We start from the raw sequence: 27,809 nt of genomic DNA on the forward strand, positions 1-27,809 counted from the left end.
TGGTGGTACAGCATCGCTCAGCCCTAAAAATAGACTGCTACTGAACAGAAAGAGAATCCCCACAGGCCTGAGTTACAAACCCCCGTTCTGTTGGTCATGTACAACAGGCAACACTCCTTGTCCCAGCTTGTAGTTCCTTCCGCCCCTCCGACAGAGGGGAAAGCAACAAATTGTATGGACAAGCCCAAATTTGAGTTTCCCCGCCCCTTCTTGTGCACAACTGTGAACACCACAGAGCAGCCTGTTTGAATTGAAAAGATGCACAATACCTGCCGTTATTCAGGAGCAGCCCTAAGAGTCATCAAAAGTATTTCCCCAACAGGCTTCAGTTGAACTTTCTTTAGTGTACTTTTTTCTTACACTTTAGTGTAATTGGAACACTCTCTTTTGCTCCAGTTAACTGACTTCATGACTGATTCCACCCCCCTTACACTAACACTGCACTGAGCAGCATGTTATCTGCAAACAAAGCCTTTTAACAGGCTCTCCACTTTAAAAATAAATACTGAGCTCAGAACCGGGGAACACTAACTTTCCTTTCTACTTGCATTTGTCTTTCTGATTTGATCCCAAGTTACCTTTGGAAAAGAACTATGAGCACTAAATTTTAGAAGGCAACTTAAAGTTTGTTGCTGTATGACTGCTGAAGTGCAGTTATCTCGATAGTGGTCTCCTCTTTTTTTAATTTGGACAGAATGAAAATAACTTGGTACGAAAGCAGTCCTGAATTTAAGATGGTAAAAGAGGTAGTAACTTAATCCTGGCCTGAGAGGAGCTGCGGGTGTTTTGCATACTCAGGAGTGTATCAGTCATGTTACTCCTGGTTGGCACTCAATGAGAGAGAAGCAATTAATACTCTTACTGTGGTGTTTCAGAGACGGATAAATAAGAATAATCAAATTCTTCTCTTAAATAAAGCTGGCTGAACACCAAACCTGTGAGAAAGACGGAACTAGTTTAATTGCAATAGTTGTTCCCAATTCAAGTGAAACACCCGGAGGTATCCAAGCAAAGTTTTGGGGAAAGAAAGGACAAAGTCAAGCTTATTTGGCTAGAATACTGCCATGTATTTAAGGAAACCAGAGCCAACTACCAACACACAGCATCTTTGCTCGTTCACAGAAGAGATCTTTTTAACAGCTACGATTGTATTACTGACAAATTCATAGCAAAACTTCACCTAGAACTTCAACTTGCGGTGCCGTGTCGCTGTACCTTTTTGTGGTACACAATGAAACGTAATCTTGGAACAAACACCTACCTGGAGTAACTAACACAATTCACTAAAGTTTGGTTATAAACTGTGAGGTTTCAGTAACAGTCATGTAACCGTTCCTTTCCGTTCTCACTTCTGTTAGGCCCTTGCTTGTAAGCAGAACTGTGAAAACAGAACCGAACGCCAGACGACATGTGCAATCTGGAGTTAGAAGCACACTGACTCAGGACTTTCTGGCTTGTTTAAAATCACATCAGATTTTATCCTGGGATATTTTATCACCTTAACGTGACCTCCCTCTCAATTCTAACCAGTCAGGGTTTAGGAATGATTCATTTGAGGAATATTCTGTTTCATATTAACCTCGTGTTTGGAAATGCTTAAGACTTTTGGCCCCAGCCACCTTTCTGGATTCTGTGCTGGCGACAGGACTTTGCTAGAGACTTGGGCGCAGCCGCCATGCTTCCGTCTCAAAGTGGATGTGAGCATAAAAGCTAAGAACTGCCTCGGAGACCTTCTCACAGTAACAGCACCGGGACCGCACACACGCTGTCATCAGGGGCAAGTTCTGCTACGTAATTTTAAAGTGTCTTTTCAAATTAAAATAGCACACAACTCAAAAATCTTAAAATCCAGTTTGGTAAGAAGTACTGGCTTACTTGAACAGGGTGCGCAAGTCTGTAATATCCCGATCTACGAACAAAACGATTTGCATTAATCAGCTGCACAATGAGTAGGGTAGTCTTTTGTGAACACGGCAGCAGCAACTCCGGATTTATCATCTTCCAGAAACTCAGCATCTTCCACCTTGCCGTCTGCAGCAGCTTCAACCTGTTCTCCTGCCTGGACATCTTCAGCTCGATGGAGGGGGCCTTCTGCCTGCCCTCCCGTGTATGTGGGCGTGCTGTACTTCATAAGGATCGTCTTAAACTGTGCCAAGGGCGCATTTGTGCGGACTCCCATAGGATCAAAGTGGGTTCTGCTGACTCTGTATCCAGCTTCAGAGAGATAGCATAAGAACTTATTTAACCTAAAAAAAGAACAAAAAAAAAATCATTTAAAAAGGAGTTAATAAAGCAGATTCAATACAAGTTATGTAATTGTTGTCATAGTAATCTAAGACTGGAACTTAACGAAAACCTTACTTTGGCATGTTCATTCCTTTAATACTGTGTCTGTGGATATTGTAGTAAAACGCAGGGTGCTCAGCGCTGTTCTCAGCTTTCTGTCGCTTGGCGGCATTTCGAATCACTTCATTGCTTTTTCTTTTTCCTGGACCACAAAAAATACCAGTGAAACCAGGGAACACTCAGTAACACCACAGGAAAATGCTAAAAGACAGTACACGGAAAAAAAAAAAAAGCCACACAGCAACTACACCTTTGTGTCTGCTTTTATAAGCTAGTATTTTGCAGTTAAAATCTGGCCTGAATTTTAACTGATGTGCCAGTTTCAGTAATAACAAGCAAAGTCAAGTACACTTCATGGAGTATTTCGCATTCTGCTTTTACCAGTAAATGTGATTCTGGATGAAGATACAGTAAAATCAGTATTCAGTGGGGGGAAAAAAAACCCCAAGTACCAGTATTATTAAATAAACAAAAAAAATTAAAATGTGAACACTGGGTTGGGCTTAGGCATCACTTAAACTATAGTTTAATTTGAAACTGCTACAGCTATACCAAAATGATCTACTTACCAGGTACCAAGTAGGATTCTGCAGAATTATTTGGTGTTTTTATATATACACCACACTCTTCTAGAATACAATTAAAAGTCAAAATTAATTCTACTGTAAGACAGTAAAATGACAAAATATATTCAAAGAAAGAGAATACCACATTCTGGCCTGAAGAAGGAAGCGTAGGAAGAAGCATATCTATGGGTAACTTTTACATACTAACTCAGTAACTTGAATTTAGAGGGGATATTAAAAATATGATTTCATTTAATGAGTGGCACGGTGTTCCCATGCAGAAAGCCATTTCTTTTGGCACACTGATTTGCAGTCCCTGGGGAGTATGCAGAGCGTGACAGCTGGAATCTTCTCTCCCTAACAGCAGCACATGCTCCTGGATCAGGATCCACCGAAGAACTAGCAGACAGTTAATATTTCCATCTCCTTCAGGAACGTGCTGGATTTCATGGCAGTCCACCTGCCTGTGTTATGTTTATTTGGTTTCGGATCTGTCACACTGATTAAATATGTCTAACCCAGTGCTACGCCTCTGACAGAGCCTGCGCTTTTTACAGCATCAGAGACCATCTGACAAGAGCTGCCAAGTCCCACGCTGCATTTAATTTTACGGATACGCTGCTGTTAGTAGTAAGTTACCAAAGAGCAGCATCTCTCTAAATCACCACAATTCTTTTTGTGAACAGCCTGCCGTTTTTCTTACCTTGTTTGTTCTCATCGCAAGGACTATGGGTAGTAAAGTGTTTTGAAGTTGTGCACTCTGCTTCACAAACTAATGTTTTTAGGAGTGGCTGAGCTTCATCCAAACCATACTGGACAGCCTCAAACAGCATTCTTCTGAGGAATCCAGTGTTAAACAGCGCTCCTGACCTATGAAATGCAAGAGAAGGGAAAAGTTAAGACTTCTTAGTGAAAGCAAAAAAGCTACTCTAAAAATCTCTTGCCCAAATTGTTCAGCAATTATGTTACACCAAAGTGCTGCGTCAGGCTGACCGTGTTCTTAACTTCGTGATATTGAATTCCGTTGTTTACAATTACAGTAGTATTGGTCTCACGTTAAAAAAGAAAATAATCAAGATTTCAAGAATGGTAATTTTATTTCTGCCCTACTATGTTGAGAAAGTCATTTAAGCCCCACAAGAAAGGCACTGCCAACTGTCAACCATTTTTAATACTGCTTTGAAATAGTTTAAAGACTTAGCAAAAAGATTTATTCTTGTTTCTCACAAGAAAAAATTCTAAGTATTAATTATCAAGCAGTGTATTATTTACTACCATCAGCACATGGAAGGATTAATAAATTATTTAGTAAGTAAATGTTGCTTAACATTCGGCCAGTAGAGAATACACAGCCAGGTTCTCCTGTGCGAGATGGATTACATAAGCTGCACTGAATATGAAATTTAAAGCAAGTTTGTTATTATTTATTAATTAGTTTGAACTCTATGAACAAAAGCAAAAACTCAATACCCTACTAAACGCAAAATCAGTTAAGTGTTCCCCGAATTGCTGTACCCCTTTTTGTAGTGCTATAATATCCAGCAGATCTGCATTTTTATTCTATGACTGAAAAGCTGACCCCCAGAGGTCCTTCCCTCCCAAATTATTCTCCAATTCTGTACTGTGTTCTGGACTTACCAGAGAGGACCAAGAACTACTGCCGTCTTCCCAGGCATACTGCCGTGACAATCACAAGGCAGCTGCTGGTAAGGGTTTTCTAAACAGAAAAAAACAGGATTTAAGTTGTTTTTTAATAGTCAGCAATGCCTACTTCACTCGCTAGAGGTGACACAGAGAGGGAGCAGCAGCTTGCTTCAGGGGAGGTATTTGGAAGGACAAGCAGCAGCAGAAGTGTGACACCACTCTCCCTTCTGCCAAGCAGTGCTTAAGAGACCTTAGCGATTGATGACTTGATCTTTAATCATTGTTAAAGCATTGAAAGAAAACAAAAAAGAACCACATAACTTCATATGTTTCTTGGCAGATTTCAAGTATCAAGGAAGTTATGAGCCTTACTACTTATATAAGCAGCTGTCCAGATTAACAGTAAATATCAACAAAAGTGTCAAACATCAGTCAATCACCTCTACAAAATACAGCCACCTACAAGTTTCCTAAGCTGCAAGTCAGCTTGCTTGCAAGGCATTAAGTAAACAATTTGTTTACTAATGAAGATCTCCACTATAACACTGTACTTACCAGTTAGTCATTTCTGTTCTTAAAGCTTTACCTCTTTTTTAAAAAAAATCTTTTTAATAAAAGGCTCATTATTGCATGTGCCTGCACCTGACTTTGAGCAGGACAAAGACACCACCAGTTAGTAGTTAGATATCAAAGAACCCCTAACTTTGAAACAAGGTTTTCCCATTCATATTCATCCAAACTACCACCTGGCTAGTAGCTACCTCTTTCTTTCTTTTTAATTTTTACCTCTGATTTTTGTCTCCTACCTCTGTTCACTCACGTATAGAGACAGCCCATGAACAGTCAACTGAACCTAGAGGCTGCCTTCATTTACCACTAAGTGCATTACAGGAATGTACACACTACCAGAAAGCGGATATTGGTGTATTAGAAATACCTTCTCTGCTTCATATAATACACTCATCACTCGATTAAATGGAATTATTACTTTGCTAAAAGGATGTAATATAAACAAGGTCTAAACAATCACAAAATAGATAGATACAGGAATCAGCTCTAGAAAGTGCAAAAGAAAAGCCATTTACCTTCTACCATATTACCCTCTCTCTGAAAAATTCTCTCTTCGCACCACTGGCAATGGATGAGGTATCTTATTTTCTTTGCCGAATTATCTGCAGGAGATGGTCCCCGTAAAACTCTGACCACTACTAGAACAAAGTGTTCTAGAGCTACGGCAAGTAAGACTTCAATGCCTTTGTTACAGCGAGCTGCAGCTCTATGAAAGAGAAACATTCTCAGGTCAGTATTTGTGCTCTGGCATTTTGAAGACCTCTGTATGCTTTATTTCCTCCCCATCTTTCCTGAGCAGTCAGTTCTCCCATCCTCTCGCCTGTAGCTTTTTTCCCTAATCAGGGACCAGGTTTTATGTCTGCATTTATCTAATAGACTGAATTTACTGAGAATATCTATATGCAAATGACTAATTTTACAAGTTAGTAATTACATTAATCTTTTTAACCACAAGCACAAGGATCTGTAGTTACTATCAGTTCCATTAAAGCAAGTCTAACTGCAATGCTTAGCTAGAAGCCATTCGAGCAGTTTAATTAATATTTTAAAGTCTTGTGCAGTACTAAAAAGACCACAAAATTGACAAAGGAATAAAAGTTTGCAGATAGGCAAGTCCCAAACAATTCTATGATTCTAATTTTTACATTACCATCCCTCCCCACCATTCCCAAACCCTCCCCTATTTATGCATTTTCACCTTGCCCAGTCTTTTAGTTTAAAATTTACATTATCCCCTAGCAGCACAAGAATTATGAAACATTAATTTTGCATCAAGTCTGGCTTTTAGAACTAAGGCGTTCTGGAAACTGAACATGTACAACCTACAGCAGAAGTCTCAAGTTTTGTATCACTAATACTTTTTAATAAACTTCTACCAGAAATTGAGCTGATTTGTTTTATCAGTACCTTGTCACAGCAGCAATTACTATTCTGGCTGCCAGTTCCTTGTAGTACTCTGTTCTGACAATATTACATCCATAATGACGCAGGGCAACGTGTTGAGCCTTTGCATACAGAGAACTGGTGTCTGTGGACGTCAATGACACAATTCCAAGATTTCTCACATTTCTAAAGGCAGAATCCAGATAATTCACAGAAGTTCCATAGGGGTCCAAATGACTGAAAAGAAAGGAAGTCCCACTGAGTATCTATAGATGCTCAAGAGTTTAGTTTAATCTCAGGAAAACACTACTTTGTAAGCTTCACCTATGGTCATATTTGCATCCTGACCCAATGACTATTTCAAGTTACGAGAACATTGGCCTGATGCTTACACCTTTATCCTTAAAGCAAAGGGAAACTTCTAAAAACAAAAATACCTTCACATGTATACATTCCAGTTTACGTACTAAATAATTAGCTTAGATCTACATGTTAATAAATACAAAAAATCCAATCACTATTTTTGATGTCTGTATATGGTCTTGAATGTCTGCATCTATAAAGCCAACTTGGAAGAATTAGCCTACATTAATTGGAAATTAATATGCTGCAAAATGGATTCAAACAAGAGACACAATAAAGTCCTACACGATGACATGCACAGATGTGAATTTTAAACTAATTAAAAGTTTTAAGAAAAATAAAGGGTTAATTTGACATTTCTCTTTATCAAGCAGACAATGAAGTTATACAAAAAAATAGTTTGGCTTAAAATTTTCATGTATATTTATAGCCAATTCCAGATGTCAGAAGGGCTTAATATTTTTCCAGCTATTTCGATTACTGTTCTGTTCCCACACCATTTATGGGACAACAAAATGACATTTAAAATACCATGGGACCATTGGTTGCTTCTTTCATTCCAGCTTCCCTAATTAATCATTCACTGGGAGATGGGGGGTGTCACTACCAAGCCAGAAAATTATCAGCAGAAAAAATTCAACACTTACATAAAATCAAACGATCTCAAATGCATTATAACATTGGCATCCATTTTTGTCACCTCAATGGTGTCAGTATTTTCTTCTCCATCTCCCAGAGCTTCATCATTGTCATCTTCCTTAGTGTTCAGTTTCACCTTCATTTTGTTTAAATGGCAGTTTTCCTGAATCATTGTCACAGAATTTTCATTACAATCATTAATTGTAACTTTCACAGAACTCCTGAGATGCTTTGCCCATTGTAATCCCATTATACCTAAGGAAAGACAGAATTGTAACTCCATGACAGAATAAGGAGTTGGTTTCTGGGTTGCTGAACACACCAAGAAAAAAAAAATGCATCCTTGCAAATGTTTCTAATACAGAAGTGTGCACTATGCAAATTTTGTCATGTTCCTGCAAAAACGCGTTGGTGACCTTCTGCCTCAGCACAGAGTGACAATGGAGTTTGTCAAGGGACAGTCTATTTGTCACCATCTTGTACGATAATTGGGGTTATAAACTGAAAGACCTGTGGTATTTGCAAGCAGCTGACCCACAATCTGCAGGAAAGCCCCTTGGCTCGTTTAACACTCCAGAGCAGCAGACAGATGCCTGTCACAGACCAATAGTAAACAGGGTAATAGCTACTGTCAAGATTTTTAAGCTGCCTCCAAATATTTATTGCTGACTGCCCTGATTTCATCTGAAAAAAAAATAGAAGCATTACTTCACAACATCTAAAACAATATGTGTTACCAACATTATTCTTGCACTTGGGAAGTCTGGCCTAGTACAGAATGGTGATAAATTCACCATTGGAATTTTTATGCAGAGTGCTGAGCAGTTACTGCTATTCTCAACTATAACCTTAAGTTAACAGCCGTTGGCTGATAAACGAGGCAGCAATTCAGATCTCTCCAGATTTTTGTTACAGGTGGTTAATAGACACTGATATAACTACTGTACATCTAGTTCACGTTCAGAAATGTTGCAATTAATTACAAGGCGATTCTGATAAAGAAGCTTGGATTCATCACCATTTTTAAACCACAGGTTGATTTTACAGCCATATTCCACAGCCACAGAGCCACAAGAGATTTGTGACCTCGGATGCAAGTTTAGGAAGGTGTCACTTCATGGACGTTGAGGCAACTGATTTTAAGGAGACAACTAAACTTTGATTTAATGTTATTTACAGTCTTTTTAAAAGGCCTAATAGCAGGCTCTTGACAGCTGATTTTTTTTTTTTTTGGTATGGAAACTAACGACAGCCTGCCTAAGGAAGAAAATTATTGTATACCTCAGATTATTTTTTAATATCCGGTGTCGGTTACTACTGATTTCTGCAGCTTCGTACTATTGGATATTAGCCAAAAAAATTAAAGAAATTGACTTTACCCGTGGCACCAAAAGCATCCAAACATTCTATCGGTTTTCGTTCTTCAGCTAGAACGGCTAGTGCGCAGAATATCAGTTGCCTTGAAAATAAAAAAGAATGGTCACAGTAAGTAAGCTGAGAGGATATTTTTTCCTTCCTTTTCCTTATTTATTTTCCTTGAACATAATACTAGAACATTTAAGCTAAACTCTACCTTTTTCACAGAAGAACTGTAAAGCAAAAACTTCAACTGCCCTTAAAAGTTTAATTCTACAGCAGGATATTCATAAAGTAAGGTCTGGAATCAACTTATCAGTGACTCCAACACTGGGAAAAGTGGCCAGCATTCAAGAGTAAATAGTGGTTTTCCTTACTTTCCCAGCACAATCTGATACTACCCCACTCATGGCCCTGTGCTTTAAATATGCCAGAAGTTATTGTAGAGCAATGGAATTCCACTGTGTTGAGGAACAGGCCTTATTTTTTAGGCATAGCCATAACCTTAAGCGCAAAGGCCTTCTTCAGAGGCATTCTTAGCTTTCACAGACGCCATCTGAAGCAACTTTAAGCCTGGAAGCTCAAATATTGTCAGCACGGCATGGATGAGGGGTCAGAACGGGCTGACACCCAGTCCCATGCCTCAGTGTCAATGCTTGCACCTTTCAGGTGTGGTACAGACACTATTTGTGACTCTCCTTAAAAAAACAGAATGTTTCTTCCTCCACCTTTTTAAATCCAAATAAAGAGAAGACTTGAGAGCATCAGAGTCCCAAAAGAAAAAGTCCTAGAATATGAAAACTGTAAATGGGTATGCTGCTGTTCAGTTAAAGGAGAGAAAGCAGTGACTATCCGTAGTTATCTTGTGGAAATTCACAGAAAAACATCTGAAGTGTATACAATGAAGTTAGTTTTCAAGTGTGCTCTTCTCTTCAAATCCCATCCTTTTCCATAAACTACTCATCACATAAATCTACTTAATTGCTTCAGAAATGACAATATTTCCCCACATAGTCTTCTTGGGTTTAAACATTATTCATCATGACTCTTCTGATGGAAACCTTTCCAAATCAAATGAAAATATCCAAGCAGTAAATTAAAAGCACTTCCAAACAGAATTCTTCTCCCAGGAACCACACCTTATTACTCACCAATGCCATCTCTCCCGCCCTTTGAACAAAAGTTTCACAGGATTTGCTTTTCGAAAAACATGAGTATTTTTCACTAAAAATTCACCATCCCTCTGGTGCATCCTCCCACTCCATTCTCTCACCTGTTGAGTTTCATTTTAGGATTAAAATAGGAATCTGTTTTCTGAGGTGTGGAGTAGTTGGGAAGAACCTGCACATCCGTGGCCAACTCTTTGAGCACTTCATGAGAAGACTTGGGTGCAGGAACTAAAAGAAAGCAATTGTGGGGGGAAGGAAAAGAGTTTGTAAGAATTGGAAATTAGCATTAGCACATTTGATAAATTAAATTGAAAATTTGCTCCCATATAGCAAGAAGTCTGGGTTACGCAGTAATCCAACTGGCACACATGGATCAGTTAACTAGTACACAGGGGGGGAAAAACCTGGCAACAATTTCTCTTCCAGTCCCAAGAGTGGCAGATAAGGATCAAGCTCTACCTCAATTTGTCTTCCCATAAAATACCAGATTTGTTTCTCAGTTGGGCTCCTACGTACCCACTCAAATTTAAGAGAGCAAGCCCCTGAGCCTGAGGCTTAGCACATTTGTTTTGCATGTTCAAACATAATACATTGCTAATTAATTAAAACCCTATTAACACAGTCCTGGATATTTATCGGTGAACTACGGAAATCCCTCAAAATCCTTGATCTGTAAGTTACCAAACAGCTTCACAAAACATGTATAGACAGCACAAGCAGAGGGACAATTTCGGCACTTATGCTTTGGGTACATTCACAGCCCCCAAGTGTTGCTGAATTGCCTCCAAAGCAAGAAATATCTGACCTCTGGATTTCTCTACTCCCTGTTAGAAAAATAGCCACATACATTTTGTTAAAAAAAATAACGAATGGGTCATTCTTTACTGACAGCTCTGAAGGGAATGATACAGAGATTAATCTATTTCACAACACACACTCTATTAAAGTTAAAGGTATGCATACACACTACTATCACTTCCTAGACACACAAACTGATCCCCCAGACACTAAACTACTACTCCTAAACTGCATATTGGTAACAGAGACAAGTGTGACCCTCACAGCTCCCAGCCTCATCTTTATTATATCTGTCTTGGTTTCAGCTGGTTAGTTTCCTAGCAGCTGCTGTGTTTTGGATTTAGTATGAGAATAATTTGATAACGCATATTGTCTTAGTTGTTGCTAAGTGATGTAAAAAAGTCAAGGACTTTTTCAGCTTCCCACATAAGTTGAGAGGGAGCAGAGACAAGCTGGCCAAAGGAATATTCCATACCATAGATGTCATGCTGGGCAATCAAATCACTCTCACCACATCAGGTGGTGAGAGCGACTTGTGCTGTATCACTTTACTTTGTATATTATTTTACCATTATTATTCTCCTCCATTACTCTATCTCAACCCACGATTTCCCCCCCCGTTCCTTTTCTCCCTCTTCTCCCTACCCTACTGGGGATGGGGAGCGAGCAAGTGGCTACATGGTCCTAGTTACTGGCTATATAATTAATTATATAATTAATATAAATAATTAATATAATTAATAATTCCAATTATTTAAAATTCTTCCAATCAAGTTTAGAAACAAAAATCTAGTTCTGGAGAAAGTCAAACAGGATCGTCATTTACTAAACAACTATGGACAGCTCTGTCATGACTCTCCAGAACTAAAAGTTATCTTGGTTTGTGAATTCATGCTGATGCAATTGGGATAAAAAGCCAAGGATTTTTACATTGCAGATTTACGCAAGACTGATTTACAAACACACACACAGCCAAATACATAGGCATCAAATTCTCTATACAGATTGTTTTTCATGGATTCCATGTCCTCCATTGTTTTGGAGAGACAGAAACCTGTATTTCCAATATTAACTAATTGTGAATGCAATATTATTCACCAACAAGAACAGAGTAGCTGTTCCATGCAGAGACTAAATCACAACACTGCTACACTTTTGAGGAAAAGATAGTGTTTTGAAATATTAAAGGCAGATTTCTCATTCATAAGGCTAAATCCATTTTGGAATTTTTTTCATGTCTCTCACCCACATATCAGTTATTCCATGTGGTAGATAGTATAAAAAGACGGAATGTTTTATAGAAGAACCTACCTGTAATAAACCTTGATTCAGTTTCTCCTTTATTCACATGACGATTAATATGACCTATCATATCAGTTCTTCGTGTGATAGTTGCTGAACAGATGATACAATGGTAATGGGCTCCCATCTTTGAAAGTGTCTGTAAAATATGATATGTATAGTTTCAGAGTAGATAAAAATGGTTAAAGTAGAACTATACCTGAACACAGGCACATGAAGAAATCATCTGTCTGTTATCTCTAGTGCATACAAAATATTTTGAACCTACAGGACTGTACACAATCACACCAGCAGAGCCAGCACAGCGCAGCTATCCTGCCACAGCACCAAAAGCAATTAAACTCTGCCCAAACTCCACATACTCAGCACACAGGGAAGGAACTGAGACGCATCCCTCACCTGGCCTAATGAACCCTTTATCTCTTCCACACAAAGCTGCTGTTTATTCCCAACTGTGACAGCGTTTTACCCACCAAAATAAGAGAGATACAACTACATTCAACTACTCAAAGGTAGTATATCAGATACTTATATTCTGGACCGATAAGCTTCTGGTATCCCACACTGGATTATTTGAGACCAAGTACATGGCAGAAGTTCCCCTAAATCACCCATTCCCCCCTACTTTGTAGGGTAACGTATTTCTGTGATTCAGCCCTTTTACCTGGTCTCCAACGAGGTTTGGTTTTACTGGATGACAAGGTAAGTGGCAGATGCACATTCGGTACCCTGGAAAACAAATTCTTGTCACACCACAGTACAACAAGTAAATGGAATGCAAATTTCCTACACTGCAAACTCTGATTCAAAATCTTCTTTATTTTTAGGGCACAGTCTCATTTAAGATTCCCAAGTATTGCCACAAGACAGTGACAAGAGAACATTACCAACTATATGATAAACTCACCTTCCACACATTTATCAGCTAATTATACACATAAATTTTTAAAATATGAAAAAAACTATATATAAGCAATTCATTTTAATCCTACACAGCTATGCTTAGTCTTCTGGCTATATGGTATATAACTTCCAATGGTACTTGTGAGTATTTTACAAAAGTATTGTTACCTGGCTAAGAGACTTGTGTGAATACTCCTATAAAACATACGTTCCACAGTTTAAAGAAAAAAAAACCCAAACAAAACAACAAAAAAGACACCTGCTAGTGCATGCAAAACCAGAACTCCAGTCAGATAATTTTTAATTTAACTTTAATCTTGTCCATCTTCTGATTAGTCATTCTATCTCCCGCAAACTCATGCACCTAGTTCTTTAAAAACCACTCTTTCTTTTCCTTCTTAAACTTCCTGTAGGGATTTCAATGCATCTTAACAAGTAGATCACAGAGTTTGTTAAAAAAAAAAACAGATAAAGATACTAAATACAGATACTAAATAAATACATTAAGTATTTATCTGAAGCCAGGGAACCTTTATGATGAGCCAAAAATGACCACGTGTGCGCTTGTCTGATTATTAATACAACCAAAACACTTTCATTATATAAATATTTTAGATTTTATAGTAATTTTCATGACATGACAAGCAATTATTTTTTTATATGAGAAAACACACAACTGTAACTATTTTGTCATGTAGAATACCAAGCTATTTTACATTTATATTTTACACTCATGTCAAAATTCATTATGACAAAATATGGTTCTCATTCAGAGCTGGTAACAAGATGCTGAAGTCAAGAGAGTTTAAAAAGATTAAACACAGAACAATGTCCTACATGTCCACCATTTCTTCTAGTGTTTACTATTCAAATACGATTACCATTACCTTCAAATTCAACAGACACTTTCCAGTGCAAATTCTGAAGGTGACGATGGAGTTTATGACTATAGCAAGCTTTGAATTTCTCCTCAGGACACAATGGACAAGGCTTTTTTTCATCTGAAAACACAAATAAAGAATAAGTATGAGAAACATATCAAGTGCAGTTACCACCGATGGCAATGGGGAATGACAGCACTACCAGAGAGTAATTCCCCAGGGTATATTCTAAATCCAGCAAACACAAAGGTCAAATTTATGGATTGCCTCTTTTTACTCCACAGAATACAGCCAAGAACAACTATTACTTTAAAGATCATTAACTTCTGCAACCATTACTTTTTGTTTTCTAGTATTTTTTACTCCAGCAATGAGGCTAATACAACTTCTGCAGAATATAAAATTTTATAGATCAAGTCTAGAGACTTACAGTGATTAAAAAAATACCTCAAGAGGTTAGAACAAGAATTTGTCTTCCCCCCTCCTCAATCTTTTAGATAAAACAAGCACCCAGTACCTTTTTAAGCTGCAAAAAAAAAAGACAGTGTACTTTATGTTAAAAAAAATAATTTTTCTTCTTGGAAATCTTGCATAAGGGACAAAAAAGCAAAGGCAAGATTATCTGACATCAAAGGTGTTGAAGCACTTGAAGTACTAACCAAAATAAAAACTAGTTATTGGGAGACTTATGTTGTAGGGCTGCACACAGGAATGATGTTTTAGAGCATGCACACATCTGCTCATGGGTCTTAAGACTGCTAAATGTCAAACAGCCTCTCATGCAGAATTTAGCAGAAAAGCCTGCATGTGTTCAAGTAACACTGGATAGATCCTGAAATATGGCACAGAACATGGGGACCTATAATAATAATTGCTTATCTTAGGCTTGCACAACCGCAACATTCCTCTTTTATTACTTTTTTATGAGTGGATTACTATATCCACACAGAATCCCATGCCACTGTAGCCAACAGAGGCAGTCTACAGCTCACCGAATAAATAACCAGTGTTCTCTAATGTTGATCAGCCTCTTTTATGATTTACTGGATATCAAATACATGAGGCGATGGTAATAAATACAAGTCAGTCCATTATCACACATGGCAGAAGAATGCTACATCCATGCAGAAGAAATAAAAAATTACTACTGGGAATAGACAAGGGAATAGTGATTTTCTTATTGCTACCATGGATTTACATATAACTCGGTTCAGCAACGGCTGCAAGTACCAGAGTTATGAGATGCTCATGACCCATCTCCTCATTAAAAATGGAACTATGTACGTTTTTAGCATATTTGTTAGTAAAATTAGAGAGACATGGAAGCAGGCCATTATTTCCATCAGTGGCCACTCTAAAAATTATTAAGGCACAAAAGCCATACGATACAAAGCCTGTGTGGACCCTGATGATCCTTTTCCTTGATCTGTGAATAAAACCTAGTTTCAGTTGACAGGGCTGCCACTGACAGCACTACATACATACATGTAATCAGCTAAAATATAAATGTTGTAATAAAAACACCTTGCAGTCTTAAAGCAATCCTTCAATATACATCTGGATCAGAAGTGAATACAGGGGGGGAAAATACAGAGAAAACATCTGAAACAGAATACATATTTATTTAAACACTGCAAAGACAACAATTAGCTTCCCTGTTACCGTGGCACTTGAAGTAAAATAAAAATGAGATTAAGCTGCTGATATAGCTAGAATTAAAATTTTGCTGATCCATGCACACTGCCAACATTAGAAATGCTACAATGCAGAGGAAAAAGATGTGAAGGAATCATTAAGGCCTTAAATTTTACTGAAGGAAGTACAATATTCAATAAGCAAGGGAACAAATCAAAGTTTTTTTTCTTTTTTTACAAAACCCCTAGTCTTCAAGCATAAATATATAGTGTGTTAAAAATAAAAGTTAAGAACAAATGTAAATACCTGAAACATGATCTGTGTTCTGAGATACTGCCACAGTAAACTCACCTTCTTTCAGGTTAGCTAGTTTCTCTAGATCAGCAAGATGTCTTTGAATTGAAATATGTTTCTCTAAAAAGCAGAGAAATTTAGAAGTTAAACATTTGTAGTTAAATAATTATTTTTAGTTTGCTGCTATTTTTCTATGCATCATTTCAAATCTAATGCTATTAGAGAAAGACTATAGTACCAACTGGAATATTTGTTTGTGTCCCTTAACTTCCATGGTAGGAGGAATGACTGCAAAATTAATCGTCAGAATAGTTCTTTAATAAGATCCATATATTTCTATACAAGCATCTACTTGCTTTTTAATGCTGACACATTAAATTTATGAAATGGGAAGGACCTTTGTTTGAGTAGAACAAGCTGAAAAGATGACATCACATTTCACTTACTCCCAATTTTACTGCTCGGCATAAAAACAACCTATGAACTGTCTGGCAAAACTAAAGTATCAGCTAGAAGTGGACCAATTTTAAGTAACAATTATTCACTGTATAGCCACAACAAATTCAATTCTACCACTTTTTTTTCCTCCTTAGGGGACTGTTTAACCATTAAATTCACCTCCCAATTTTTCAACTTGCCAGGCAATGGGAACAGTGGAGAATTAGCCTATCCAATAAATCAGCTTTGTTGGCTTCAGCGAACACAACACATCAGTTTACAGTAATACCAATTCTGTAGCAATTTTAATCCTTTACAATGTTTTTACAAGATTAGTCTTCAGTTGTTGTTATGTGAAACAAAGATAGCAATTGATCAATGTGCTCAAGATACAGAGGTGAATCTGAATTCTAGGGTTAAAAGCAGTTCCCAGCTTTTTTTTAGATACAATAGATTTTCTCTGCTCTCTGTGGTGCTTCTGCATCAGAGCCTAACGTAGATCATACCTCATCTAACTGTGGCTTGTTTCCTGTCACTGTGTACGTGCAAACTTCCACAGCAATTTCTAGAAATGTTAGTTAAGGGGAAAATAGCATCTCATTTGAGAGATATTTCCAATGCCTTAGGAAAATATTTTATTTAAATGAATGGGAAAAGGTATCCATACCTATCAGATGTATGGAAAATGAAGATTTCAACACATTCCCTTTACCTTTCTTCTCCACCATTTCTACCTTTTCTCCTCCTTTCCTCAAGCACACAACACAAATACTCTTAAAGAGTTTATTAGCAAACCTCTTGGATAATCAGACGATACATCCAAAATGTTGCTATCCGATTCCCTTGCGGATTCTTCCTCCATTCCTTTTTCTTCAGTTTCCATTTCTGACCCAGCATCTTTCATATCCAGGTTGTTGCTTTTCTCTTTTCCAGAGACAACCACGCCATCTTAACAAAATCAGACCAAAAAAACCACTAAAAGCGTTGTTGATATAACAAAGTCATACAAATATGTTCATTTGTTTCCAATAATTTGATGCTTCTAACAGGCAAAAATGACTACAAGGGGAAAAACAATACCTAAATAGTATGTTGGAGAATGAGATTAATTATCACTCATCCTTGGAAATTACTGTGAAATGCTGCCATCCTGGACAGATGAAACTGTTTGCCCATCTGGATCATCAGATGTTTAAACTTAACATAACAATATTTACATGTTATTTTCTGGCAAAAAGCAGTCCTAGCAAGACACAAAGCAGGCAATGAGGAGGTCCAAATACTTGTAACAATATACTAGCAACTAGTTTAGAATTCTTTATGACTACTTGAACAATCTGAAAAAAGGAGGGGAGTGAGGAAAGAATTTTCTACCACCAGGGGCTGTGATGATAGTTAAGCGCTGGTGCCATCAGCATTTGCAAATGAATGACTTCTCTGGGGTAGCACCCAGATGGGCCTATTGAAAAATTTCAAAAGGACTTAAAGAGGCTGAGCAATAGGCAATAAAATGACAAAAAATAATCAAGTGGTGGACTCGGGGGGAAAAGAAAAATTTTGATTTGACATACAGATGGACTTTCCTCAATCAACTGACTTTAGGAAGTTGAAAGTCCCCGCTAAGCCTGCATACCGAACGGTATTGCCCCTGAGACAAAAGACTTTCGAATGGACATGGCTGAACTAGCTAAGTTTCAAAAAAGGAGCGACAAGAAATAACAAAGCAATGGCATTACTGCTTAGCTATTGAAAGCAACAGAGCAGGTTATGAGTATGTGCAGAGAGAGGGCACAAGTCAACCATCCACTCTCTATTCCAACACAAAACCCAGGATGCACCAAATGGAGGTATCAGCTGGAAATTCGGCGCAGAAGATTGTTCTCTACAAAAGCTACTGTTAACATTGCAGAGCTCCCTGCCACAGGCCGCCGCGGATGCTGCAAGTCTATGAGCGCTAAAGTGAGAATTTTACGGAAGAGAAATCCATCTGGGATTTTAAATACAAAACCACGACCTTTGGCTCGAGAAAACAAGGAGTAACAAACTCTTCTGTGTTTTAAGATCTTTCTGGAGGATACATTGATGTGTGCCTGCTCTATTCTGCTAGTCTTCCTTAGCCATCTACTCCTGGCCACTACTGAAGGCAGAATAAGGGCTGGAAGGATCTTCCAGCGGTTCTTACAATTCCCCTAGGGTTTTTTGTTTGTTTGCTTTTAAACATTGCAATTGGATACAAATCTTTGCTATTAAAAAAAATCAGAAAGAGGAAATGGAAGGAATACCTGAAGACAGGGGTTAGAGAAATTGTTTAGCCAGACAAAAGCATAAAGTAAAATGATTTCATCTACCTTAAAATATATCAAGACCAGCACTGCTTCTCAGAGAGCACTGCTGTAATTCTCACAGATCTATTTATAAGCTGACAACTCACTTGTATTTCCTGCCTACTTTTCAATTAAAAAGTTGTAAGATGCCTGGTGATAGTTTTTACACGTTTTAATAATAGAAAGACAGAAAGAAAATTAAGTAGAAAGATTTTTGGCAATAAATCCATAAGAAGAGCAATGACTGACTGTGACTACATGTGCTGTGAGAAAAACTGCTAACACTGTTACAAAAACGCATAGTGAGAGCATCGCAATGACTGAAGTCCACCAGCTGGACTGCCTGCATCTTCACAGCAAGTGTATAGGTTAAAATGCTGGAAAAGGAGAGTATGAATACAGGTACATAGAATTTGTATATATACCTACATAAAAAAAGGTTAACTTTCACATTTAAGGGTTAAAAAAGGCAGGTTGTTATCAAAGCAAGATTGCAGGATCCTTAAAATGCCCATCAGGAGTCACTGATGATGCACAAACATAATAATGTTTTAAAAAGCTTAAATTATCCTTTTTTTTTTTTTAATTAGAAGCGTCAGTTCGCTTCATCGGTAAGACCGCAACAGCAAATGACTAGCATCAATAGCAGTTTTGGCGCGGCTGGAAAAAACTGGCACAAGCAGTGTAAGCACAGTTTGGCAGAAAAAACGGAGAAAACCTCCGTTTGGGGCAGAGGCGGGAGGGCACACACCACCGCCCCCCCCCGCCCCCGCAGGCCTCGCTTTGCAACGGCTTGAAATAATAAAATATTATCAACCACACGTGCAAAAGCCTCGTTGCGGGAGGAAAGGGGGACACGCAGATGCTGGCTGCGCGGTTTCGCGGCTCCCGAGCGCGGAGGGAGGCGCCGAGGCCGCGGCCGAGGCTCAGCCCCGGGGCCGGGCCGGGCGCACGTGTGGCCCCGCCGCCTGCCCCGCACCGGCCCGATTCCACACAAAGTCGTGAGGAACGGGGAGAAGGGGGTTCCGCTCCCCTCGCGGCGCAGGCGGGGGGAGAAAGGAGACGGCGCGGGGAAGGCGGTTCCAGGCGCCCGGCTGCAAATTCAAACCCTTACAGGGTTCTCTTACAGCGCTTCTCCCTCCTGCGCCTCCGCATGGCGCCCGCCCGCCCGCAGCATCTCCCGGGCATGGCGGGGCCGCGCACACCCGGCGAAAGGAGCTGCGGCCGCCGCCGCGCCGCTCCCCTCAGCGGGGGCCCGGCTCCCGCCACACCGGCTCCCGCCACATCGCCCGCCCGCTCACGGCCCCCCGCGCCCGGCCCTCACTGAGCGCTGCGGTCTCGCTGCCGCCTTCGGGCTTCTCCTCGTCGCTGTCCTCCTGCCCCGGCTGCCTCCGCTCGGGGGAAAGCTGTGCTAGCGAGGCCCCCACAATCTCCTCCGCTGCCATCTTCTCCGCAGAAAGCCCACTGGTCGGGCGCAGGAAGGCGAGTCGAGGCCCAGAGATGCGGCGCCGTCCCCACACGCGTCTTATTCGGGAGGGGGGCGGTGCTGAGGGGGGCGGGCGGAGAGGCCCGGCGGCGGCGGCCGGCACGTACAGTGGGAGAGGAGGTGGGCCTGTGCCGACTACATTTCCCAGAGCGCTTCAGGGCTCCGGCTCCTGACGGGGCCTGGGCCTTGCCCAGCGCGCCCCGCGGTGGGGAGGGGTTGGGGCCGCGGCGGTTCCCGCAGGCGAACAGCGGGCTAGGCTGAGTCTGACAGGGAGGCGGCCGGCGTCAGAGCGGGGCCGCGCTCGGGGTTCCCCTGAGGCCTCTCCACCAGGACCGCCCGTTCCGAGGCCGCCCGGCGCGACGGGGCTGCGGGGCGCGGAGCCGCTGCCCGCCTCGGCTCTGACTTCTTCGGCGGGAAGGTGCGTCCGAGCTGCTTGGCTGTGAGGGGCGGCCGCCCCGAAGCCGGGGAGGAGGCAGGCAGGGAGGCAGGGGGTGCTGGCAGCCGGCGGGCGGGGTGTGGGAGGCCGCCCGGCCTCTGCTCTAAGGGGCAGCGGGGTCCCGCTTGTGTTGGCCCTTCCCTCACGCCTGGGGTCGGGGGCAGGAGCCTGCTGCCGTTTAGCTGCGGCGGAGCAGCAGCTTTTCCTTCAGTTACTTGAAGCGGCCCATGTTGGAGGCTGTCTTAGGGCCCTGTGTTTACTTTGTCTTTCTGCTCTATGGCTGAGCTGCTTCTTGTGGGCTTGTCTGTGTAGGTAGTTGACCTGGGCTCTGGAAACGCGCCTCTAGAGCTTTGGAAGCTTCTGGTGGAGCTGTCTTACAGCCCTCTTAAACCTCCTCGCGTTCGTGGTAGGCTCGCAGGAGTAGTTTGTGTGGTGCGAGTTGTCACGATGTTCCCTCCGCCTCAGGGTAAGGGGGGGGGGGCCTACGGTGAGAGGTATGTAGTTGGAACTGCTTTAAAACTTGACGGTTGTATGACTAAATGTTAAAGGATGTTTGTCTCTATTAATCGGGTATGTTTGCTGTACAAAATATGTGTCTCTGGAGCAGATGGTAAAGTAATTGCCATCCTTTTTTTTCTGTGAAGCTCTCTTTAGTAGTACGATGTGAATAATTAACCCAGCTGAAATCTGCTGTGGATCTGTAATGAGAAAACAGAAGAAGAGTATTTTTTTTCTCTACGCGGTTAAATTTTGGTTTTTATATCAGCTGGAAATAAAAACTTGAAATAAATAATAATGGCAACGCTTTCTCTTAGGATTTGAAGATGTCAAAAAAGAAACTGAAGAAATTAACTGGAAAGGAAGACTGTTTGGATGGCCGGGATGACAAAGTAGGAACAGTTGTATTATTATTATTTTATCATTATTTTAATTCAAACCCCCACGTTCGAAAGAAGAGCATGAATTGTTTAGCAGTCTTGTGACAGAAGAATTAATCAAATTTAAAGGTGGGGTCATTAAGAACAGCAAGAGGGTTCAGTTGGGCAGATAACTGCAAGTTCTAGCTGGGTAACTACTTTATGTTTTTCTCCAGAGGCTATGAGTAGTGTAGGTATCAGAAAATTCGAGATTTTTTTAAAATTTATTTTAGGATATCTTATTGGTTGAGGAAAGTGGAGCTTAAAACTGTTACCCAAACCACTACTGTTTTCCTGGATTGTTCTTTATCTTGGATCTTATATTTTAATTTTCTGATTAATCACAAATTGTACTTCACAGCATTTTAGCAAACAACTCTGAAATATTTCTTTTTAACCGCTGTATGGTTATGTATGATGTAAATGAATGACTGAGATTCTTAGTATACTTTAGTCCATATTTGTAACTAGGGAGTAAGCTTCCACTGAAGCACATGTAAAATGCAGGTGTTACAGGGGTGATAATCTTTCTGGTCACACTTGTATGTACCTTTGCGTTCTTTTTTATTTGTATCCCCTTCTGGGAAGTTATTTCCTGCCAGTAGAGTAATACATAGCCAATAAATCAGTAGCTTAATAAATCCACACTTAAATTTGCTAGATTTTTTTCCCCTGGATTTGTTAAGGTATACATGAAATGGGAGAGTTTTTACCTGTCTTATCATAAATGTCCCAAAAGTGTTTGAAACAGTTTATAAATGAATGTGATATTATGGCCTTATAAATGGAGTTATACACGTTAGAAGGCTTTTGCTCATGTAGAAAATGTTGTTCAAAGCTAAGTGTTTGTAACTTTTTTCTTTCTCCTGAAAAACTTATTATTATTCAGTGGTACCAAATTATCTGATCTGGTATCACTTTGTAATTGTCTATTATTATAGCTTTTTTGTTGTATTGCTAGTATTGATCCTGAGTGTGTATTTCACTGGTTGCTAGTTAATCGAGTTGTTAATAAACCAATAAAACACTTTTGATTCTTATTTGATTATACTCATGTGAGTAGAACAGGTCTTCCTGCAGCAGGTTGCATTGATACGATCCTCGGTGGCAGCAGCCTTTAACGGCCTCCTAAGTTATGATTTCATTTTTTTTGCTGCTGTGACACCTCCAGAACCAACCACAGGCAGAAGTTTTCAAAATTTCCGTAATTCGTTAGGACTCCACTGGTTTGTGTAGCCCTTTTATTTTTTAATAGACTGCTTTCTAATGTGGAAGTGAAATAGCTAAGTCCTCGTAGGCTTTTGCAGGCCTCTCTAGTTAGGAAAATCTCTGCAGCAGTGACCTAACAACCCCATGAGTCAGCATGACCCAACTATTGAAGGAGTGAATTATTTGTAAAAGGATGTACTCTCTGGAGCTGCCTTATCTTAAGTAATCCATGTGTTATCCTTCTCTGTTGTAATTTCCTACACCCTGCTGTAGTTTTGGGAAAACTGAGTCATATAACCCAAAGGCATGTAAAAATTAACTGCCTTGTTGGGCAGAGTTCATAGAAGCAGAGGCTGTTGTTTTGCTGCTCTCTGTTCTGTCCCATAGCTGCGATAATAAACTGCTTTCTGTTTTGACCCGATCAAAGTTGCCTTCCAGTTATTCTACAACATGAATATGACGCAGCTTGCAATATAGATATGCCAATATAGAACTGCTTTCTAAACAGCGACTGTTCAAGTTCTTTCTTTGGGGACTGTCTTTACTCTTGACCAGGCCTACTTAGCTGCAGTTTTACACTGTTCCACCTAATGAGTAAATCTGATGAGAATTAATAAAATGTCTCTTCTGCACAAAAGCTTCTCATAGAAATTTGAGCCGCACCTTTGGCCCAGTCCCCTCTGACCTTACCTAGCAGGTAGCTGGAAACAGTCTTCAGGTAACTTTCCGTTTCCTGAAGAATTTTTATAAATATACAAAAATGTATATTTCACCTAGTGATATATACTAGTATATTACATATACTATACTATTTCGTATACTAGTGTATTTCTTCTATATTTTTACAGTTTATTCTATGAGCCCTTGGATTTTTTCATTCTTTCAGAACTCAGAAGACGCAAGATCTTATAACCGTGCAATGAAAGGAGAGACAGAATTTCAGAGGTAAATTTGTGCTCTATCATTAAATGGAACTACTTAAAACAGTTGCAGACTTTTTTTTTAATACTTAAGAATTTTGTTTGACTTGTTCACCAAATAAAATACAGTATTTTGAATGATGAAGTGTTGGCATTGCATTAATAAGTGGATTCTGTCTAAGCTGGGGAGTTCGAGATAGTTGAGAAGACAGGGTTCAGAATTTTTTTTTAAACTCAAATGTATGCTGCTATACTTCAAATAGGGTAGGAGTTACATCCTTCCAACACTGCTGTCAGAAAAAGATCAATTATTTTGTCTTCAGCACTACCTTGTTTTTCTCAATTGCATATTACACGTGTTAGCAAAAAAAGGCTCCTGTGAAGTCTAGAGGATAGTTCTGCAGTGAACTTAATACCCTTAATAGATTCCTGTAGTCCTAGTCCCAAAATCGTTGATTTCTCCTGATATTTGAAGTAATTGGTTCCAAGGCAAAGAAAGCAATCCTTTACCTTGAGTGTAGCAAATGTAAACAGTGTTTGAAAACTACTTGATATAAACAGAATGTTCTCATGAATCCTGAGATGGAAGTTTTGGCTTGTTTCTTAATCATGGCAAAACCTTGTTGCAGTTTTTCTGTTAGACTGGAGTTGCACGTCATAGGATATTTAGCTGCATGTATACATGCTGTTAATCACTGTTCGTTAGTACAGTATGATACAACTGTAAAACAGTAACTATATTGATGCCAAAACTCTGTCCAGTCCCGTACCCCATCCCTGACAGTGGCCAGTAGGGCTTGCGTAGGAAGGAATATGTGAAACAAGATTACAAAAATTTTTTTTCCTGTTGTACACCCTTCTTCTAGCTTCCAAGAACCAGTTAGGGATCTCCTAAATCAGAAGTTGGATGCCAATCAGTGTGTTTAAGTTACCTGTCCTACATGAGTTTGCCAAATGGCCTTTACCTCCCCAACATTTTTGACAACCCTATTAAAGAGTAGGGTAGAAACTTCCTTTGGATATTTTAAACCTAGTGTATGATAAATTTATTATTTTCTTTGCTCTTATAAGCAAAGTTTCTATTCATTTTTCATGTAATTCATTATTTTTGTAGAATGTTACTATATTCCCATCAATTGTTCCTTTTCCAAGTACTCCAGTCTGTTTATCTGGCGCTGTTTGAACGCTGTGTGGTGTATGGCACTGTGCAACCAAGCTGAACTGCTGTGCACTCGAATTTTAGGGTGACACACCTCATATATCACTAAACTGCTGTTAAAAATTGTCTGTGTGATAAGATGAAACTAGACTTTGTAGGGCATCTCTCAAACCAAAAGATAGTGAATGCAGAAAAAGCTTTTTCTCAGTTTTGCAAGTTGAAATATCTGTACAGCTAGGAGAAATGTAAATACTAAAAATGCCGTATCAAACTATTTTAAAGGACAGATGTTGCTGCAAGTTCATACTTAAGAACATACAATCTATATTGTTCTTCTTTTGTATTAACTGAGCTAGATTACATTACTTTTTTTTTTTTTGCAATGTTCTTATAGATTCAAAATAGAGAAAGATAGGCAAGAGAAGAAGCAAGACCAAAGTTCTAATATTTCTCATGGTGCTGATGGAAGATCCCAAGAAAAATCTCCAAATAGAAGCAAAACCACAGACAGTTCTTTAATCCAAACTGAAAAGAAAAAGAAAATAGTTATCCAATTTAAAGCCAAAGAAATTAAACATGGAAAAAGTGCACGCACTCCTGATGTAGTGGCTACTAGCAGGAAAAGTTATGACAAAAGTCATTTTGATGGAACAGAAGGAAAAAGACTCTGGCATAGCTTTGCAGTTCAGAGGGACAAGGCACTAAAGAAAAAGACACAGAAAGCTGAACTCCGCAAACTGAAGTTGAAAGTGGAACGAACTATGTTGGAAAAACTTAAGTCATCAGAGTACAATTCACATGTATCATGTAAAAAGGCAGATGGATCCAAAAAACGGAGTGAAGATGTCAGAATTCCAAAAAAGCCATCTGACACCTCTACAGGGACTGTGTGTGATGAGAGGCCTTTCACTAAGAAGCCAAATACGTTATCTAGGACTTGGGAAGAAGAGTATGAAGAAGAATATAAGGAGTTTTCTAAGAAAAAGCGGCATGTGAATAAAGACACACCATCACGCTATTCAGCTGAAAGACGACAACGATGGGACTCTTGTAAAAGGGAAAAACAGGATGCTGGTTCTGATAAAGCTACTGGTAATTCAGGGACTGAAGAAAGGGACTTTGAAGCCACAGCATTATGTTTTAAGCAGGTAATGAGAACCCAATTCTTTGTATAATGCAGGTAGATGTTTCAGGCTAGTTTCTGAATGGCAGGCAGTTTTTATATAAGCAGACTGTCTTACAGATTTCAAACAGGATTTCGTAGCTAACTAGATGGATTTTTTTTTTATACCAGTGTAAACCAGGTTAAAATATTTCTCTGCTCTGCTAAATGGTTAAACAAACTAGAAGAATAAAGATCTTGTGTATTAGGGCTGTGTCTGCACGTATGCTTTTGTAGCTTTACTTTGCTGCTGAGGGTGTGGAGTGCTTCAATTTAGATATAAGTCAACAGAAATTTTTTTGAGCTGACATGGTTGTATCATTTTTTGAATTAATAAACTGAACCAATGAGAACTTGCCCACCAAACAGGTGCTTATTGCTGGCAAAGTGACACCAGGAGAATATGTTGTAGATCTAGGACTAAATTTCCTGTGGAACTTCACGTTTGGCTGTGATCAGTTTGTTTCTAAATTCTAGCTTGTGTTTTCCTTGGCACCTCAGGTTTAGCTTGAGCATGGTTATTTTTTGTTGTAGTTCTCATTAATGTGCCTAGCAACATGATTTCCGTTCATGTTATGGTAGCGTGAACATTTTGTGTGTATGCAAAGGTAGTACTTACATACAGAATCATGGAATCGTTGAGGTTGGAAGGCACCTCTGGAGATTGTCTAGTCCAACCCCCTTGCCCAAGCAGGATCAGCTACAGCAGGTTGTCCAGGCCAGTTTTGACTATCTCAATGGATGGAGTCTCCAGAACCTCTCTGGGCAGCCTGTTCAAGCACCTTTACTGTAAAAAAGTAGAGTTTTTTTATGTTCAGATGTAATTTGCTGTGTTTCAGTTTGTGCCCGTTGCCTCTTGTCCAGTCACCAGGCACCACTGAGAGTCTGATTCCATGTTCTTTACACCCTCCCATCAGATATTTATAAACATTGATAAGACTCCCCTTTCTCTTCTCCAGGCCAAACAGTCCCAGTTCTTTCAGTCTCTTGTAAGACGTGCTCCCGTCCTTTTATCATCTTAGTGACCCTGTGCTCAACTCACTCCCTTAAATTCATGTCTGTCTTGTACTGGGAAGCCCAGAGCAAGAATAGCATAGCCACAAACCCACAAGAGATCATAAAAATAGGCTTACTGTGTAAACCACTGTATTTATTTTAAAAGAAAGCCATCCTTCTAAGTCATTTTGAAATGATACTGTAGATGCTTCATCATGGATATCGAAAATTTATTTTATGTTACGTATTCAATTCACTTGAATCCAGTGTTCTCTAAAAAGCACTCTAAAAGACTGATACATGTTCCTACTTGTTTCTAGAATTTTGACGTCCCGTGCACGTCTGACTCCTACCAAGATAGAGAGGACGTAAAGTCTGTCCAAAAGGTTAGTGATGTACTTGTTTAACACTAAGGAGTGATATTCTGAAACTCTTGACATGGAGATTGCTTGTTCCTCAGTCTTCCTTGATATTTGGCAATGTTGGTGTTTTTGTTTTTTTTTTTTTTTTAATTCTTCCTACAGAGCTTTGATGTCTTTCCATCCCTTCAAGAGAGTCATAACCCAGAAACAGACCAAGAGGTTAGTAGTGCTTTAATTTGACGCTTCTGAGTTATATTAAAAACTCATGGCACTGAGGTTGTGTAGCTGGACCATTCTATGACCTTTCCTAGTATTTTGCGTTGTTGGCTAATGATCTACGCTTCAAAAACTGTGGAGCATTTTTTTTCAAATATTAAACAAACTTGCTAAAGTACTGCTAATCAGGAACTTTCTGAGATAGAAAGATTGCCTTTCTGTTACTCTCTGCAACATAGGGGGGCTTCATAGTTGCTTACATACTCTAGGTATTTCATTTTCCATCCTCTAACTTTCAAGTTGGAAAAGATACATATTTTTGAAAGAAACACCTG

The 27,809-nt window shown here is 39.5% G+C and overlaps 2 protein-coding genes across 7 annotated transcripts in view; one reads left to right on the forward strand and one right to left on the reverse strand.

Moving 5' to 3' along the window:
* Positions 1-1,042: 1,042 nt before the first annotated feature.
* On the reverse strand, positions 1,043-20,190 carry TRMT1L (tRNA methyltransferase 1 like). 2 transcript variants are annotated; one of them, XM_063342909.1, is made up of 16 exons: positions 19,936-20,190; positions 17,083-17,235; positions 15,907-15,969; positions 13,927-14,040; positions 12,801-12,865; positions 12,146-12,275; positions 10,141-10,264; positions 8,891-8,970; positions 7,520-7,766; positions 6,534-6,746; positions 5,642-5,832; positions 4,551-4,629; positions 3,616-3,782; positions 2,916-2,975; positions 2,362-2,488; positions 1,043-2,246 (listed from the first exon to the last, which is right to left on the reverse strand). In XM_063342909.1, exons 1-16 carry the CDS (start codon positions 20,054-20,056, stop codon positions 1,931-1,933), a joined length of 2,250 nt encoding a protein of 749 aa, XP_063198979.1. In that variant the 5' UTR covers positions 20,057-20,190; the 3' UTR covers positions 1,043-1,930. The 2 variants fall into 2 exon arrangements, with proteins under 2 accessions (XP_063198979.1, XP_063198978.1); XM_063342908.1 differs by having other exon boundaries at positions 15,862-15,969.
* A 113-nt stretch (positions 20,191-20,303) lies between these two features.
* The window catches only part of SWT1 (SWT1 RNA endoribonuclease homolog), a 33,454-nt gene continuing 25,948 nt past the window's right edge, over positions 20,304-27,809 (forward strand). Inside the window, exons 1-6 of one of the 5 annotated variants that reach the window (XR_010072152.1) lie at positions 20,304-20,515; positions 21,349-21,423; positions 23,546-23,604; positions 25,133-25,886; positions 27,217-27,282; positions 27,421-27,477. Coding sequence is in view for 2 of the 5 variants with exons in the window: in XM_063342906.1 (XP_063198976.1) it covers positions 21,358-21,423; positions 23,546-23,604; positions 25,133-25,886; positions 27,217-27,282; positions 27,421-27,477 (1,002 nt within the window). In the remaining 3 variants the exon portion in view is untranslated. Of the gene's footprint in view, positions 20,516-21,348; positions 21,424-23,507; positions 23,605-25,132; positions 25,887-27,216; positions 27,283-27,420; positions 27,478-27,809 lie in introns of all 5 variants that reach the window. The other 4 variants (XR_010072154.1, XR_010072153.1, XM_063342907.1 and 1 more) reach the window with 4 other exon arrangements.

Source organism: Chroicocephalus ridibundus, chromosome 8 (genome assembly GCF_963924245.1).
Source record: "Chroicocephalus ridibundus chromosome 8, bChrRid1.1, whole genome shotgun sequence".
NCBI classification, from domain to species: Eukaryota; Metazoa; Chordata; class Aves; order Charadriiformes; family Laridae; genus Chroicocephalus; species Chroicocephalus ridibundus.

Excerpts from the sequence above, each read along its gene's own strand:
- TRMT1L (XM_063342908.1), bottom strand. The coding sequence starts at position 20,056 with ATGGCAGCGGAGGAGATTGTGGGGGCCTCGCTAGCACAGCTTTCCCCC. Across the intron at positions 17,236-19,935 it reads CAGCGAGACCGCAGCGCTCA|ATGGCGTGGTTGTCTCTGGA; the intron begins GTGAGGGCCGGG and ends GATTTTGTTAAG. Across the intron at positions 2,489-2,915 it reads AGAATCCTACTTGGTACCTG|GAAAAAGAAAAAGCAATGAA; the intron begins GTAAGTAGATCA and ends TTTGTGGTCCAG.